The sequence below is a fragment of the Phycodurus eques genome, chromosome 20 (assembly GCF_024500275.1).
Source record: "Phycodurus eques isolate BA_2022a chromosome 20, UOR_Pequ_1.1, whole genome shotgun sequence".
NCBI lineage: Eukaryota > Metazoa > Chordata > Actinopteri > Syngnathiformes > Syngnathidae > Phycodurus > Phycodurus eques.
In genome coordinates, this window is record NC_084544.1 from 11,213,887 (window position 1) to 11,230,944 (window position 17,058).

Below are 17,058 nucleotides of genomic sequence, written 5' to 3' on the forward strand. Positions count from 1 at the left end.
AGTTGGATCCAATTTGTGATGATGAGATAGGAATAATAAAAAGAAAAAAAGATGCTAAAAAAAGATGGCTACAACTCGTGTCAATAAAAAGGATTAAGGTTTGGCAAAAAGAGGATTGCTGTACTCTTCCTAACTTGAGAAGATTATTTGCTCACCATGTGTGACTGCTTTTGTTGGTTTAAACACTTAACCGATCTTAGGTCGTGAAGGGACACAGACAGCCCAAATAAGGCAATTTATAAACCTCTCAAGTATTCAAAGTAATGTAGTATTGAGAGTCTATTGCGAATGAAGGTTTGGGAAGTCGAGTCAAGCAATAACAATGGGCCTGATTTACCAACATACAGCATGTTTGTACAATTTTCTTACATTTGTTCTTGGAAAGGTTATTAGGAAAACTTCTAAGTGGGATTTGAGAAATGTTCTTAAAACAATCATTATAATGATGAAGATAATGGTATTTTAAATTCTGTAATATACAACTGTAGAATCATATCAATGCGGAAAATATTTCTCAATCATCCCTTCAATTGAAATTAAAACACATTATTCTGTGGTTTCTGAGATTGGCTGGCTACCAGTCTAGGGTTTTACCCACCTCTCGTCCAAAGTCACACGGGGTCGGGTCGAGCTCACCCACAACCCTATCGAGGACAAGCGTAGATAGAAAATAGAAGGATGGATGGATATTCTGTGGCTTGTGGCCAGCGCTTTCAGTAGGAACTGATCCACGACCAGCTGCGCAAAGTTATCTACATTAACCACTACACTACCAATGGCTATCAGGATTAAAAACAAGTTTAGCAATGTTTAATAAAATCATCCTGGATTGCCTGTCTTTTTTTTTTTTTGAAAGAACGTACTAGACCCTCTCCCAGGGTATAGTAGTTTTTAACTTACACTGGAAACAAAGAAATCACAAATGCCATAAAGTACAGCAGGCGTCCCTGTGATAAGATGTGCATAAAGGAACAGAACAAAGGCTGACTGTGGTGCAAGAAGACCATCCATCACATGACAGGGTGAGGCTGCAACAGTTCGACTTTTCCAGTTGTTACCAGCATGGCACGGGTGTGGTTTTGTTGTCTGTGAGCACTACAGGAGAGATAGCCACATTATAGGATAAATAGCACATTGTCCCGCTTTCAAAACACTCCATTATTGGCTTGTCATTGTCCATGTTAGCTGACGTTCAGCAAAGGGTGCTATGTGAGAAGAAATAACTTATTTCACCTACAAGTACAATTGCTGATATTACCACACTCCATCACAAGTATTCATCTGTGAATTTATCGGTGAATTAAGTAACATACGTAACCAAGAAATAAAATAAAATAAAAATGTGGCTAATGGATTGTTCTTATCTTGTGGAAATTGTGCATCTCAATTGTATTTAAGTTGGGTCAAAGTTTAATTTTCTTATAATTTTGAATAGACATTAAAACCTTGTCAAGTATTGAGGTAGCAGTTCGACATACAAGAAAGTTGTAGTATGATGTGCATTTGCTTTTTTCACATTTATTTCAAAAATATTTCTTGCATTACACTACTTTGAGAGTGAGTTTGGGCTTAGCATTCATTTGTAAAAGAAATAGTGGCATACCAATATTGTAGCTACTTTTAATCTATAACATTTTACATTTAATATTTCAAATGGCTGTTAAGTTAATATACTTTTTTATTGTAACTGTTTGACCCTGGAATAGATTTTTTATGATTCTAAAGAAAAAATATATATGTTCAACCTTACAAATTCCAAACTAACAACTGCATTACTTTACAAAAATTATATGAATTTCAGTGCATTGCTGTTAACTTTAAGCAATAATATAAGTTCATAGACAATTGACACATGCGCCTCACAGCTATCATTTCCTAAATGTTTAAAAAAAAAATAAAAAAATAAAAATAAAAAAATAAAAAGGTTATATCGTCGCCATATCATCTGAAATAGGCAACACAACAGTCATAAAGGAACAAAACAGGACCATAAGGCCAACAAGCGTATGGGATCACGTGTGGTCAAGCCCTCGTGACAGAATCACAAATACAGCGCACCGTGGCCCGCTCCCTCCCCTCCTCACCCTCGCAGCTATCTCAGGTTTCTGTGTCACTCTGACAGACTTGGGGTTTATAAATAGCGACAGGCACCATACTGAGAATGTCGGCCATAAAAGGGGCGGGCGTCTGCTGAGGCACCTTAGGAGTCGTCTGTACAGCTAGCTGACCATGGGCACAACTCCACAGAGGAGGCCAACTGAAGCACGGCAGCGTGTGGCAAGACACATTTATTGGCAGCGTGTGGCAAGACACATCTATTGCCAGTTTGCTTGAGCTTGGCCTGTAGAACACAAACTGCAAATGCAAGTAACGGACTAAAACAGAGCACGGAAATAAGGGCTGGGCATCCACATTTAACTGAAGCCACAGACGACGAGAATCAGAGCTCGTCCAGACGGCTCATGTTACAGGAAGAACACGCTCATTCTTTCCCGGAATTCTTTTAGAATACTCTGCAAGAAAGACGGTTTATCAGTCACATTTTGAGGGTTTTTTTTCGGTGGTTTTGTGAAAAAAGGGCAATAGGATTTAAAATTCCTTGAGAACTAAAAGAGGTTTAACCAGAGCAGTAGCAAACAAGCGAAATCCCAAGCCCAAAGGCTCTAGACTGAAAGCAGATTCCAGGTCAGCTTTCACTGGGTCCCCAATAGAGGAAAAATTGTAGTTTATTGATTCTAAATCTGGTCTAATGGTTCACTCGACTGACTTGTGTTCAGTTCCCATTCAGTGATGGTCTCAATGTGACTGTGAATGAGAGGTTGTCTGTCTCTATACTATATGTGCCCTGTGATTGGCTGGCGCTCTTTCTGAGGTGTAGTCTGCCTTTCTCCCAAAGTCAGCTGGGAAACGATCCAGCTCCCCGCAACCATGAACTGAATAATCGGTATAGGAAACAGATGGATGGATGGATGGATGGATGGACGACTAGATCTGAACATAGGGCTTTTGATTTATTCGTTGTGTTTTGCTTAAATCATGAATTAATTGCATAATTATGTCGATGTTAGGCAGCACGGTGGCTGAGTTGTTAGCACGACCGCCTCACAATTTGGAGGTTTGGGGTTTGAATCTCAGCTATGACCTTCCTGCGTGGAGTTTGTATGCTCTTGTTTGCATAGTTTTTCTCCTGGTACTCCGGCTTGCTCCCACATTCCACAAACATGCATGTTAGGTTCATTGAAGACTATAAATGCTCCAGAGGTACAAATGTGAGTGTGAATTTTTGTTTGTTTATATGTGCCCCGAGATTGACTGGCTAGGCTCCAGCTCCCCTGCGACGCTAAAGAGAACAGCATGATTGATGGATCTCAATGGTATCTATTCATACTAATTGAATGGCAAAATGATTAAACTTTAAATTTCTATTTAGTGTTCAGATATAATTTCCTGTGCATATTTAGAACAACATAGTATTTTCACATTTTAGGCATACGTCTTGCGGTCAAGATGTCATTATTTTTTTAGTGTTCTTACATTGCCGTGAAAAACAAATAATCAGGAAATGTCAGAATAGTATGTTAATAAAGTCATATTAATGTAATAGGAATTGTTTCTCGGCTGTGTCCTTTTAAAAGACTAATGCGTTCAACCGTTTTTCATTCATAAAACTGAACAGTCCATTTAATTAGCAGGTGGTGTGCTGAAGCCCCCCTTTGTGTTGTGTGAAGCAGGTCAGACTCCATGTAGTCGGGCATTTTGGGCATGAGCGTGCCTTTGTTAAAAGTGGAGTGTGTAGTTAGATCTAGGTCAGGCCACCTTAGGAATCTCAGGCATCCACAACTCTACTTCCACACATATAGAAACCATGTCTTGTGGATGTGACTGCATAGCATACTAGAGTTTGGCAATCCCACCTACTTGACAATCAGGGATTAATTATATCTAGTGTAATATATATTTTAAGGAAACGCATCAAGAGATACAACAAGCCCCCCAAAAATTCAAACCTAAAGGATGTGTTTGAGGGTTACTGACAGTACTTCCTGTGTTTATTAAAAGCACAGAAATGCTCATAGGCAACAAGTGTCCACGCCCAAGAGGAAAAGAAGAGGAAGAACATTCCTGAGTTGTTCAACGCAACATCGAGGACACGGCCAGCCGAGCGTGTGACGTTCCCTGGCTATTCCATTTCATATCAATTAGTACATTTTTCCCAAGCCGTGGCTCGTGACAAATAACAATAGAACAAAACGGAAGGACAATGAGTTTGAGATCAAGCACGCATCGTGGAAAACAAACAAACAAAATGTCGCAAACACTACATTTGGAGGCCATAACCACAGATGCCACACGAACCTTTGAACCCTTTGACTGTCTGGTTGCAGCGTGAGAGTTTACCAGAAGAACAGCTGTGTTTGTAATGGACATCAGGGTACGACAACGGTCAACAAAATGTGAACAGATACTAATCACTGTCACAGATGAAGAACTACTACTTTACTGTCATAGCACAGCACGTGTACAACAGGCCACTGACTTTGGAGTCAGCATCTGTTTTCTCTTTTATATGCTGCTGCTGCAGCATGCAAAAAAAAAAAAAAAATGTCTTTTAAATGATAACCGTAGATTGCAATTGTTATTAAATCAACTAATACGTCAAACGTGTTCTTGCCCCGTTTGGTTGTTATCCAACACAGGGATTGTTGTTCAAACATTTTTAATAGGATTAATAGGGTTGATTTTAAAAATGTCAAACAATAGGTTTGAGGCCGGTCAGATCAGCAGGTAATTGGTCCATGCTACCTCTCTACCAGTAATCATTAAAACATCATGATAATAAATTGCAGGGCATATTCAAGTTGAAAACAATACCGATTTCTTTTTTTTAAGACCTCAAACGTAACAAGTTTGTGGCAGCTGTTGTCAAATGTTTTATCAGTGGGTAAATATTTTGTCACATTTTTCACTTGTTCTCCCAATATTAGGGGAGTCCCAATATTCTCCCAAGGGAGTCTTGAGTCACAGCAAATAGAAACCATATGATTTTAAAGGATAACTACTGTAACACAAGATGTTCAAATTCGCTGAGGTCAGTCGGTAAACGTCTTTTTACTTTCAGGCACAATGTCTAACCGACCTTTAAATTATCTTATGTCAAAACAAGAACCATACTAATTTTAAATATATATATAAAATGTCCTGTACTAGGCCTGCACGATATTTTGTTTGAGCATCGTCATTGCGATGTCTGTGTGGGCAGTAGTCAAATCGCAGGGTCTGCTGCGATGTTGGTGTACTGTAATATTCAGTGAATCAACTGTAATATGGTAACCAGCAGAGGGACCTTTTTGGACATGCGCAAAAGATTAAAAGATTGTACACTTGCTGCATTTCCTATTCCTCTCTTCGGAATGGAACTAGGCAGGCACGCACGTGGCAGCTGCGTGAGTGCATGAGATGCGTTCAGGGGCATTGCGTAAATGGGAATGAATGAGTTCTTTTGTAATGCAGTACATAATTGTAAAAATGGATTACTAGGAAAATTATTTGTATCAGAATGCTTTAGTTAAAACACTGTACAGATATGTATATGGAATTTATTTAGTTTTGTAATATAAGAAAAGATAAATTATTTTGTTAATATAGCCAGCCAGTGCTGTGAAGAATACAGTAATTAATGTCCTTTCACCATCGTTCCTGTCATACTGTGTTGTGTGTCTTTGTTTGCACATTAAGGACAAAAGCCCTGTTTTGTTTGAATTCCTCATTTCAAAAAACACCATTCAAAAAAAAATTTTCCTCATGTTTTTGGAGATTGCAGGGTGAAAGCTGCAGCTGGCTACTAGTGTGGACTGAATTGGGTGGCAACAATGGGGAAATGAAAAGCCAGTATTTTGAGGGGAATAGCCCATTGGCAACATATGGGGGGGGAAAGAACAATGAACGAGTTCATTTTTGGACCGGTGAACTTAGTTCAAAATTCTGAATGAACTAGTTCCTTTTTGGAATGATGAACTGAACTTTGAACTAGTTTGCGTAGGAAATGAACTTTCCCAACACTGATCCTGTATTATTTCACATCGCAATATATAATCGCAGGTTTAAAAAAAATAAATAAAAAAATTGCAATGTCATTTTTCTTCCAAGATCGTGCAGTCCTTTATTGTACAGTATATAAGTATGCAGTGTGCGTCGTAAGTGTATGGTAGATGAGGACAAAGTTCAGATTAGTGGGTATATATTCCTGTTACTTTCAGACACAATTTCTAACTAATCTTTTTTTGGGGGCATAGATGCGGGATTATTTCTATGTGGCGCTCAATAAGGCTATTCATTTTGATATAACAAAACAGTAAGTATACAATCTGAGAAGGCAGTGAGTTGAAATTTGTGTAGTTAGCACATCTGCCTCACAGTTCTGAGGACCGGGGTTCAAATCCGGCCTCACCTGTGTAGAGTTTGCATGCTCTCCCCGTGCATGTGTGGGTTTTCTCCGGGCACTCCGGTTTCCTTCCACATATCAAAAACATGCATGGTAGGTTAATTGAAGACTCTAAATTGCCCATAGGTGTGGAAGTGAGTGTGAGTGGTTGTTTTATATGTGCCCTCCAATTGGCTGGCGACCAGTTCAGGGTGCACCCCACCTCTCGCTCAAAGTCAGCTGGGATACGCTCCAGCACGCCCACGACCCTAGTGAGGATATGTGGTACGGAAAATGGATGGATGGATGAAAAACTGCACCCTGGTAATCACGAGGCATCCATATGACAGCACTTGTAAGAGTCAAAACAGAGAGAGGAAGCGGAAGGCAGGATGTGACTCTTTTGAGAGGAGGAGTCTCCAGATGCTTTTAAACAAAGAAGTGGGTTACCCAGTCACAAAGCTGTAACACAGGGACAGCATTAATCATAGATGAATCATTCGTTATTCACATTTTCCTGGTTCACTCTGGAGGTAGATACAAGGCCAGAAGTGGTGCAAGTGGATCAACAAGAAGCTTTTTTTTTTTTTGTGCACCTCACTTACTGACCAAAACCTTTTAAGGCAGAGAATAGAGAATAGTTCTGGATCCAGCCTGAAGTGCAGGAGTATAATTTCCGCGGCTATGACCTCATGATGAGCTCATGTTCACAATGTAGTTATGGTGAGAAAGAACATAAACGCAAAATAAAGACAGGTGTTTTAAGCTATAGTATGTTCCTCTTTAAGATGACGATGGGGAATAGATGATGTTTTAATTCAAAACATAGAAGGCCTGTTTTGGGACTATAATCAAGTAAATACATGAAAGAAGAAAACTAAGACAGCCATTGATGTTAAACCCATAACTACCAGCCTTCACAAAGCCTTGAAAAGAAAACAACTTTATCCTATTATGATTACCTGAGAAATCCGTGGAGCATGAGAAAAATTGGGGTAGTTACGACAGTACACGATACACTGCTATGATGTGCTATGCTATGAAAGTACAGCAAGCCAGTTCGCAGCACATGGCTAATTAATATGCAATTTGCCTGGCGCATTTAAATTAGCCATGTGCTCGCACGGGCTCACGGAGCCGGTCCGTTACTTCCGATATTTCTACTGTACTGTAATAAATTTGATACATGGATAGATATCCATCCTTTCAAATAGTGACTATCCTAAACCTTGACTACATACAGCCTGTGCTGTCAACTTACTTTTTCCTAAATTACCAATTTGAATTTAACATAATAGTCATATACTCTGATGATGTACACTATATGTAGTACCTTTAATGACATGTTATGATAACTCAAGACAATAAATTAAGACATAATCGCTGCATCGATAAGTACAATTCCTTTCTTTCCCTTCGTAGGACCAATTCAAGCACAAATTTCATTTGTAGCAAATACAGGATGCAAACATAGCAAGACAGTGTGACAATGAAGATCGGCATGTCATGTTTGTGTCAGAAAGTCAAGTCAACACAGGAGTCAGCATCGTAACCACAGCTGACCTGCTCCCTCCCAACATTCTTGTTTAGGACTCCTTTTCCAGCCTGGTCACAGACACTTCCACAGACACACTTCCAAATTTTGGAGAAAGTATATCAAAACACACAACATGATTCGCAGCACAATAAGATTTCTAACCCAGGAAAAGTAAACCTATACTTTAATTGCAGCAGTGCTCATCATAAAAAAAATTATAAAAACAGGCAGATAAGACAGAGACTCGAGGCGAATGGCCAATTTGAATGGCTTAAGTACAAATAGGTGGCCGATATAAATAAATACTAAATGTTTTGAGGTGCTGTTAGTGCTGAGGTGTTGGAGGAGGTAGAGCAGTGTCAGGAAACTGCAGAGGTAATCAATTTTGCTGGTGCAGCAGGAGAAGCTGCATTTTTACTGGTTCAGTGAGCTCAAAATAGCCATAAAGGAAGTAAAGAAGCATGTGAAACAGCAAGACAATGTCCGTGGTCGGTTCGTAGTTCAGCCTGACAGAATCTACATTCTAATATTAGACTGTGGATCTACTGACACAATTGATGCCCCGTTGGGTGACGTGTGAGTGGTTATGAAGTGGACAACCGGGGTTGCTCGTGCTGCATGCACACATACACTCATGGCCAAAGCAGCAGAGTGCGGCCGCATCTGTTAGTGATTCTCCTGAGGTTAGAACAGTGCATCAACACAAATGTCCAGCGTATTTGCTGCACAGCACACAGTCAGATAACCACAGAGACTGGCTCACAAGATACAGGTGAACCTCTGTGGGACAAGGTGAACTTAAAAAACGCATCTTTTTAAAGTGCATCCACCGATAACATTCCAATCCGTCCGACTTACAAAAACTGTAATAAAAAATAACACCTCTTCCAGCAGGATTGAATGGAAAGGTCAGGATGACCCAAGGAGGATGATTTATTGCGGGGCTTAAGTTTTTTTTAGGTCTCTTGCTCAATTTAGCAAGTGCCAGTCTGTCACAACGCCAGTAAAATTAGAATTAAAAGCACTTGTACCTCGGCCTTTATCGGTTGAGGTACAAGTCATTAGTCATTACAAGTCGTTATACATATTATACATCTAATAATCATTTAGTACATTGGACTAAAACGTATGCAACCATTGCCACAATGTCTAATCTCTCCAATGTGATGTGACGGCTCTATTTGGGCCTAAACGCTGCCTCACACAGAAAATAATCCCCCAAACAGGATTAATAACATCAATGGCAATTCAGTTTTTTTTTTTAAACCAGAGGAGGTAAACATGAGTAATCTGAGCATAAACCCTTAGGAAGCTCTTTCATTCTCCCTCCTTATACGCTGCAGCAGAATGGAGGCCATCCTCTCCTTTCCCTGTGCTGGCGTCATGACTGAGATTTATAACATCTGCTCTCGGCTTCGCTGACGTGGAACGCGCACAGAGAAGAGATCTGGTCTCCTCCTTTTCAACAACTTACCCCCAAACATCAGCTCTACAGTTTCTCAGTCATTGCAGCTCTCCCATTCCACTCCCCAAAAATATTTTGCCCTTCAATTCATATACATTGACGCCATCTACACCCACATGGCAAAAATGTGCATTCTATCATGTCAGAAATCTGGGATTGGGTTTATCAGATTGTTATAGTATGCAAAACTCTGCATACAGACGATACAATCCTGATTGTGAGCGTTGTATTATCATGTATAAATACAACATATGTTTACCAATACAGATTGCAAGATGGCGCCTACCCATGTGGTCGCCTCGGTTACGCGCTCTCTGGTATTGTTTTTGTTTTTGTGTTTTTCGTTCGTCTTTGGAGACATTACACGACTCACTTACACAAGGGGAGACTTGCTAAGCATCAACGAGGCTACTCCAGACTTTCTTTCACCACCTTTCGCAAATCCACAAAATTTTTTCCCTGAGTTACTCACCAGAGCAGCGAACGCGGTCTTTGGCGCATGGAGGCGGAAGCGGCGCCGCCACAGATGGAAGCGAGCCGGCATCCAGGTGAAACTCCGCAAGAGAAGATACAGACTGCCGTTTCCGTCCATCCACCTCGCGAATCTACGCTTCCTACCCAACAAAATGCCCGAGCTTCATCTTCTGATAAAGACCAGTAAAGACTTCGGACGTTCCGCCGCCCTGTGCTTTACGGAGACTTGGCTTTGTGACGCTGTACCCGATGGCGCCGTCATGCTTCCCGGCTTCCATCTTCACAGAGCAGACCGCGACATGGAATCATCGGGGTAAACAAAAGGCGGCGGGATATGCTTCTATATCAACGAAAAATGGTGTAGGGACGTCACTGAGCTCAGCACACACTGCAGCCCGCATTTGGAGTCGCTGTTTTTGAACTGTAAATCATTCTACTCACCTCGCGAGTTCACATCTTTCATTCTGGCTGGTGTATACATTCCGCCTCAAGCTAACACGAACGCCGCACTGCTAATGCCCCCTGACCAAGTACATGAAATTGAAAAAAAACACCAGGACTCACCCCTCATTATTCTCGGGGAATTTAACAAAGCTAAACTCAACCACGAACTCCCTAAATACAAGCAGCACATCAACTGTCCTACGAGGCAAAATAACATTTTGGACCACAAGGCTAAATAACGCATACCGTGCCAAACGTCGTGCAGCCCTGGGCTTGTCTGATCACTGCTTAATTCACTTAATACCAACATACAGGCAAGAACTTAAATGTGCGAAGCCTACAGTGAACACAGTGAAAAAGTGGATGGAACTTCAAAGCTGTTTAGACTGCACAGACTGGAGTGTTCAGCTGGCAGCCTGGATGAATATACGGACATTGTCACATCCTATATTAGTTTCTGTGAAAAGGTTTGTATACCGACAAAGTCATTTCGCACATTCAATAACAACAAGCCGTGGTTCACTGCCAAACTTAAGCAACTTCGCCAACCTAAGGAGGACGCATATCAAAGCGGGGACAGGGCCCTGTATAATCGAGCTAGAAACCTGCTGACTTAAGAAATTAACATTGCAAAGAGGAACTACGCAGCAAAGTTGGAAAAACTGTTTAGCGCTAACAACTCTAAATCAGTATGGCATGCATTACAATCGCTGACCAATTACAAGCGACGATCCCCCCAAGCTGAGCACAATAGCACACTAGCCAACGACTTGAATACCTTGTACTGCAGATTTGAAAAGGACACTTTCACACCCCACACCCACCCAGCCGCACTACCGACCACAATCAAACCTCTGTCTTCTGCGTTGACCATCCACGGTCAATGCAGAAGACAGTGAGACGCATCTTCAAACAAAAAAAGACTAACAAAGCGGTAGGCCCGGACCTTGTGTCCCCATCCTGCCTCAAAGTCTGCGCGATCACACAGATCTTCAATAGATCTCTGGAACTGTGTGAAGTACCATCTGTTTCAATCTCAGGTCTGGATGACTAAAGGCCTGTCGCCCTGACATCTGTGGTCATGAAGTCCTTCGAACGTCTCGTGCTGGACCACCTCAAGAGCGTCACAGGTCCCCTGGTGGACCCCCTGCAGTTTGCCTACCGAACAAACAGGTCTGCGGATGATGCAGTCAACATGGGACTGCACTTCATCCTAGATCACCTCGACAGTGCAGCGACCTAGGGCAGGACACAGCAGGTGAGGCTGGGGGAGGACACCTCATCCACACGCAGCATCAGCACTGGGGAGCCCCAAGGTTGTGTCCTCTCTCCGCTGCTCTTCTCTCTCTACACGAAAAACTGCACCTCAACGCGCCCGGCTGTCAAACTCCTGAAGTATGCAGATGACACTACCGTCATCGGCCTCATCAAGGACGGTGACGAGTCTGCATATCGACAGGAAGTGGAGTGGCTGGAGCTGCGGTGCGGCCGACACAACCTGGAGCTGAACACGCTCAAGACTGTAGAGATGATTGTGGAGTTCAGGAGGCACCCTTCGCCACAGCTGCCCCTCACGCCTTGTGTCAACCGTCGAGACCTTCAAGTTCCTGGGAATTACAGTCTCTCAGGAACTGAAATGGGCGATCAACATCAACTCCGTCCTCAAAAAGGCCCAGCAGAGGATGTGCTTCCTGCGGCTTCTGAGAAAGCACGGCCTGCCACGGGAGCTGCTGAAGCAGTTCTACACAGCAGTCATCGAATCAGTCCTGTGTTCTTCCATCACAGTCTGGTTTGGTGCTGCTACAAAAAAGGACAAACTCTGACTGCAACGGACAATCAAAACTGCTGAAATGATTGTCGGTACCCTCCTACCCACCCTTGAGGACTTGCACGCTACCAGAACTAAGACAAGAGCGTGCAAAATCCTCTCGGACCCTCCACATCCCAGTCACCGGCTCTTCCGGCTCCTTCCCTCACTTAGGCGCTACCGATCAATGCAAACTAGAACAAGCAGAAATTCCAACAACTTCTTCCCTCTTGCAATCAACTTCTAAAACAGCTAATTTACAATTACATTGCAACATGCTGCCAATTTCTTTTGTCTGAGTTTGTTGTCAAATTTCTGTCCGTCCAATTATATACTACTCGTGCACTCACTGTAGTAGTCTCGCCATGCTGCACTATTTGCATATCTGTTGTTAACCAATAATGGCCACTCATGCCAGAGTAACATCTGCCCCATTTGCACACTGACTGAGGAGTATCTACAACATTTGCACAATCAACATTGTCCCAGATTATCGCACTACTTGTCACTTTAAACTGCATACACTCCTTGAAGTCTCGGCACCTTTTGCACAATGGTCATTGCACCACTATTGCGAGACTAGTCATTCGAACTGCTCTAAGTGCTAGAGGACTCTGCATCTTTTTGTACAATTGTCAAAAAAGAAATAAATAACGAAATAAATAAATTTAAAAATTTACCGCCATTACCGGATAACTAGCAACCCTTTATTGCTCAGTGACTGTTTTTCTCAATGTCTTTGTGTCTCAAAAGTGTTCTCTGTCAATTGACTGTTGCCGTACTAGAGCGGCTCCAACTACCGGAGACAAATTCCTTGTGTGTTTTTTGGACATACTTGGCAAATAAAGATGATACTGATTCTGATTCTGGTCAAGAGCAACCTTCCCACAAAGGAACCTTTACACCTAAATAACTAACTTTTGGTTCGCTACAGATGACAAGCTAATCAAACTAACATTAGCATGAAAAGTTGAAACTAATGCGAATGCTCATGAAGCCAGGCAATATAGAAAATGGATGGATCGACGATGATGATGATGATGGGTATGTAAATAAGCAAGGTGTGGTGGTTAGTTGCACTTTTACAATGCTAAGATTAAATCAAGAGGACATGTCACACAAACAGCGTTAATCATGGATTGGCTCATTGTTAGTGCATTTGCACATTACTTTCATTTATAGGCCAATTGACGTCATTGACTCCAAATCCTAAATCTAACAGTGTAGATGGTATACATGTTATATGTGAGGAAATGCGCAAAAATGCAACGCCCTGCATGCATTAGATGGCTTTTGTACCATTGCATTCAAGCAGAAAATTCCAGTAAGTCACGATTAATAACGCTAACGCATTGCGCGATAACTAAAAGAAATGTCACCATTTCCTGATTATTCGTACTTCAAAATAAAGCAATTCAAATATAATAACCCAGGAGTCTAATGTTCAGCCATTGTTGCAAGGTCTCCAGTCTGTATTTTCAGACCGGCAGGGATCTTGACACTGGCCCAAGAAAATTACGTCAACATAGGTCGGGAGCAAGCTGGACAAAAGGGAGTGAGTCCACGTCTCGTGATTAGTTTCACAGTGACGCCTTTTACTGAAAACTGAGATTCTGACTGCAGGGCAGTACGACAGGAGATGACAAAAATCAAATCAAAGTCCAAAGGTTTCCTATCTCCACCTATCACACGCTCCCATTTTTCCAAACAGAAGGGCTTGGGAAGCAAACTGATAACCCTCTAAAAAAACAGTCCAAAGTTCCAAGACTCAGATAATGCTATCCGGATAGGAAAAAAATAGGAATTCCTCCAAGCAACTGTAACTCTTTTTTCTATTTTCTAAGAAACAACAGTACGTCACAACAATTGTTGTGACTGTATCAGGGATTGTTATGGTCTCCTCTTCGACAACTTGAATATTATGATACCCTTTCAAAGCTCTGCATGCACACCAAACTGTAAAAAGAAAACAAACCCCAGCTGGGATCCTCTTCTTTTGTCTTCCCTTTGCTATTTTCACAAGACTAAGACTCAGAGAAAGGAGACACCGACAAAGAATGTTTCTGTTTATTTAGCGCCCCTGCCTTTTTCTGTGCGTCACATTCCTCATAACGTCACATGCTGGAGCTCTCGGTTGGCAGAGCCGCAAACCAAATGATCATATTCACGTAATTCTTATGTAGCATGTATAATACTCAAAAGTTTTAGGATGACAGTGGGTGAGTAATTAGTGCAAGATTCAGGCCCTGGATTGAAATCAGTGTCAACTGGGGTCTTTGTGTATGAAGTTAACATATTCCGCAGCCCAAAAGGATGAAGGTTAGGTTAATTGGGGGCTCTTTTTACACTACACTGGCCCTGTGTTGTGTTGTTGTCATATTAGGGTGGCCGATTCTCCACTTCAAAATAATACAGTGGGAAGCAGCAAAGACTCTGTCGTGTTGTCAAACGTAACATGCTGACAAACAAAAACAAAAGAGAGTGAGGGTCTCCTGTGTTTACATTTCACGGAAAGGAGGCTAATTTTATTTGAACAAAGACTAAGGGCAGGAAGACAATGGACCATTGTAGAAAAGTGGAGACTGTGTACAATAACATTACAATGCACATAACCTCAATTGTTTTTCTTGACCAGTGGACAACCAGCAGTGATTCACATCACCCATATGATAGCAGCCTCAACATGCAGTGCTAGAAGCACCTATGTCCCTCCTGTATTCTATCTTTAAAAAATATCTGTTAACAAAAATATAGGTCCACTGTGACATTCGGAACAATGTGCGTACTACTACCTGGTACTAGCCGCTTTTGGCAATGGAAAGGCTTTCATGGCGAGTAAAGCTGTGACAAGAAGACACAAGTTGTGGGAAGGGGGTACAGAATATGTTTGTCCTGTGACTGACTGGTAATCAGTGCAGAGTTTACCCCTCCTCTTGCCACAAGTCAGCTGGGATAAGCTCCAGCCCCCACTCGCCATGATCCTGTCAGGCAAAGCACTATGGAAAATAATTGGATGGGTGTATTCTAAAGCAACCACACCCGTGATTAATTAACTATAATACTTTAAAATGGCGTTCTAGACACTCAGAGGCCTTTAAAAACACCCAACAGGAAGCTTCTCTCTCCCTCACTGATGTTCCTCTGAGCACCATTGCCTCAAACATCAAAAATATTCCCAAACATGCAACATGGCAACACTGATAAAGATAATGCATGTCTGCTTGAAACAGGGGGGGAGGGATGTCAGGGACGCCGTCCATCAAGATGTACAGGTCAAGGGGAGATGTTTGCCTCACTCTTCTTTACCCAGCTTTACCATTGAAATGAGACGGTAGAGACTGAGAAGGGTTTGGATTGAAACATCTTTACAGACACTTCATGGGTGAGTGGGATGTTTCCTGTTTTTCTGAGATGGGCTATGTGTCTGCAGTCTGCATGCCTAATGAAGACCAGCGCAGTATTTCCACTGCTCCACTGGTGAGGAGCTGCCTGGTAGAGATGTTGGGGAATGACACAGGCACGTCAACATTTGCAAAAAAAATATAAAATAAAAATAAGTAGGATTTTCCAAGTGTTGATAAAACGGGAAAAGACAGCTCTTAAAAAAATTATTTAACCCACCCCCCCAAAAAAAAACTAAAGTTAAGATGAATAAATGACCTGTTTCATAATATTTTATTTTACTAGCCACCATAACCTATTTTGATGATGTGCTGTGTACAGTACTCACATTTATCTGTCAGTGTCAGCTTCTGCTCGAAATGATGTCCAAGCTGTTTATAATCCATTGTGTCCATTCAGGCGGATTGCAGTGACTTTTCAGTTGCTGTCATTCCTCACGAGTCCCCAAGTACGAGAGCTGCAACTCCCGGTCCAGATTCAGCCAAACACGCCCTTTCTAAAATCCAACCGGAATAGAGGAAAAGCAACACGAAAACACTACAAGTCGTTCACTACCCACTGAAAACGACGAGGAAAGTTCGATTTTTTTTTTAAATCATACAAAGCGGGTGTTTTGCAAATATATTACTAAGTGGCATGGAGCGGGTGTAACGTGTCTTCTGTGGAAAATCCACACTGGGAATAAAACCCCACAGTTTTGCCAACCGCAACTTGGTAAAGTTAAATGAAAAATAACTGACTTCCGGTTATGGTGTGCACGAATAAACGTAATACTTGCAGCGTATTTTCACAAAATACAATTTATAATAAAGGCCATTATGACAGCTAATAGAGGCAAAGAGGTATCGTTGATATTATTGTAAAATGACTTATTATATTGTATTGTATAGGTCAACTTTCAAGTGAATCTAGTGATAAATAAATGCTATTCTGAAAGCAAATTGTGGCTTCCTGTCACTTTCCTTGCACCCCAGTGACTAACTTGATGTCGTTGTGCTCGTTGAGAAAACCGCATGCCGGAAAACTGGATTTTACCATGTGCCCGGGCGACAAGCGAAATTATCATCTATACATTTCGTAAATGTTCAGAAGAGTATCTCTAAATATTAGTGGCAACATTTTTTTTTTCCACTGTGTGTTCCATTTAGGTTGTAGCTTCCACGAAGAACGGTTTTATTCTCTTAACTCGGCGAATGGTTTGATCCATTCCGATGATTTGGAGCAGCTGAAAACAAGGTGACTTGTGAGGTCTGTGTAGTTACAACAGAAGGGCCGAGATAACTATTTGTAACGGTAGAATTGTGTACGCCACGAACAACAATTTTAACTTATACTATATCGTCAAAAGTAGATGGCATCTAACTGCAATACATGACAGAACATGATAAAATGGATACTAATGGAGTGCAAATGTGAGGCCTTTTTCTCAGATGAACATAAAGCGACAAGGCATTATCCGCTGTGTCATTCATATGATTTGTGATGGCAATCTTATTAACTATTAATGA

At 41.6% G+C, this 17,058-nt stretch overlaps 1 protein-coding gene across 4 annotated transcripts in view; it reads right to left on the reverse strand.

Moving 5' to 3' along the window:
• Positions 1 to 16,216, reverse strand: part of LOC133395840 (MAP7 domain-containing protein 1-like) — a 37,852-nt gene extending 21,636 nt beyond the window's left edge. For all 4 annotated transcript variants that reach the window (XM_061665074.1, XM_061665072.1, XM_061665073.1 and 1 more), the window contains exon 1: positions 15,879 to 16,216. In XM_061665074.1, the coding sequence (XP_061521058.1) occupies positions 15,879 to 15,945 (67 nt within the window). In that variant the 5' untranslated portion in view covers positions 15,946 to 16,216. The remainder of the gene's footprint in view (positions 1 to 15,878) is intronic.
• Positions 16,217 to 17,058: the final 842 nt, after the last annotated feature.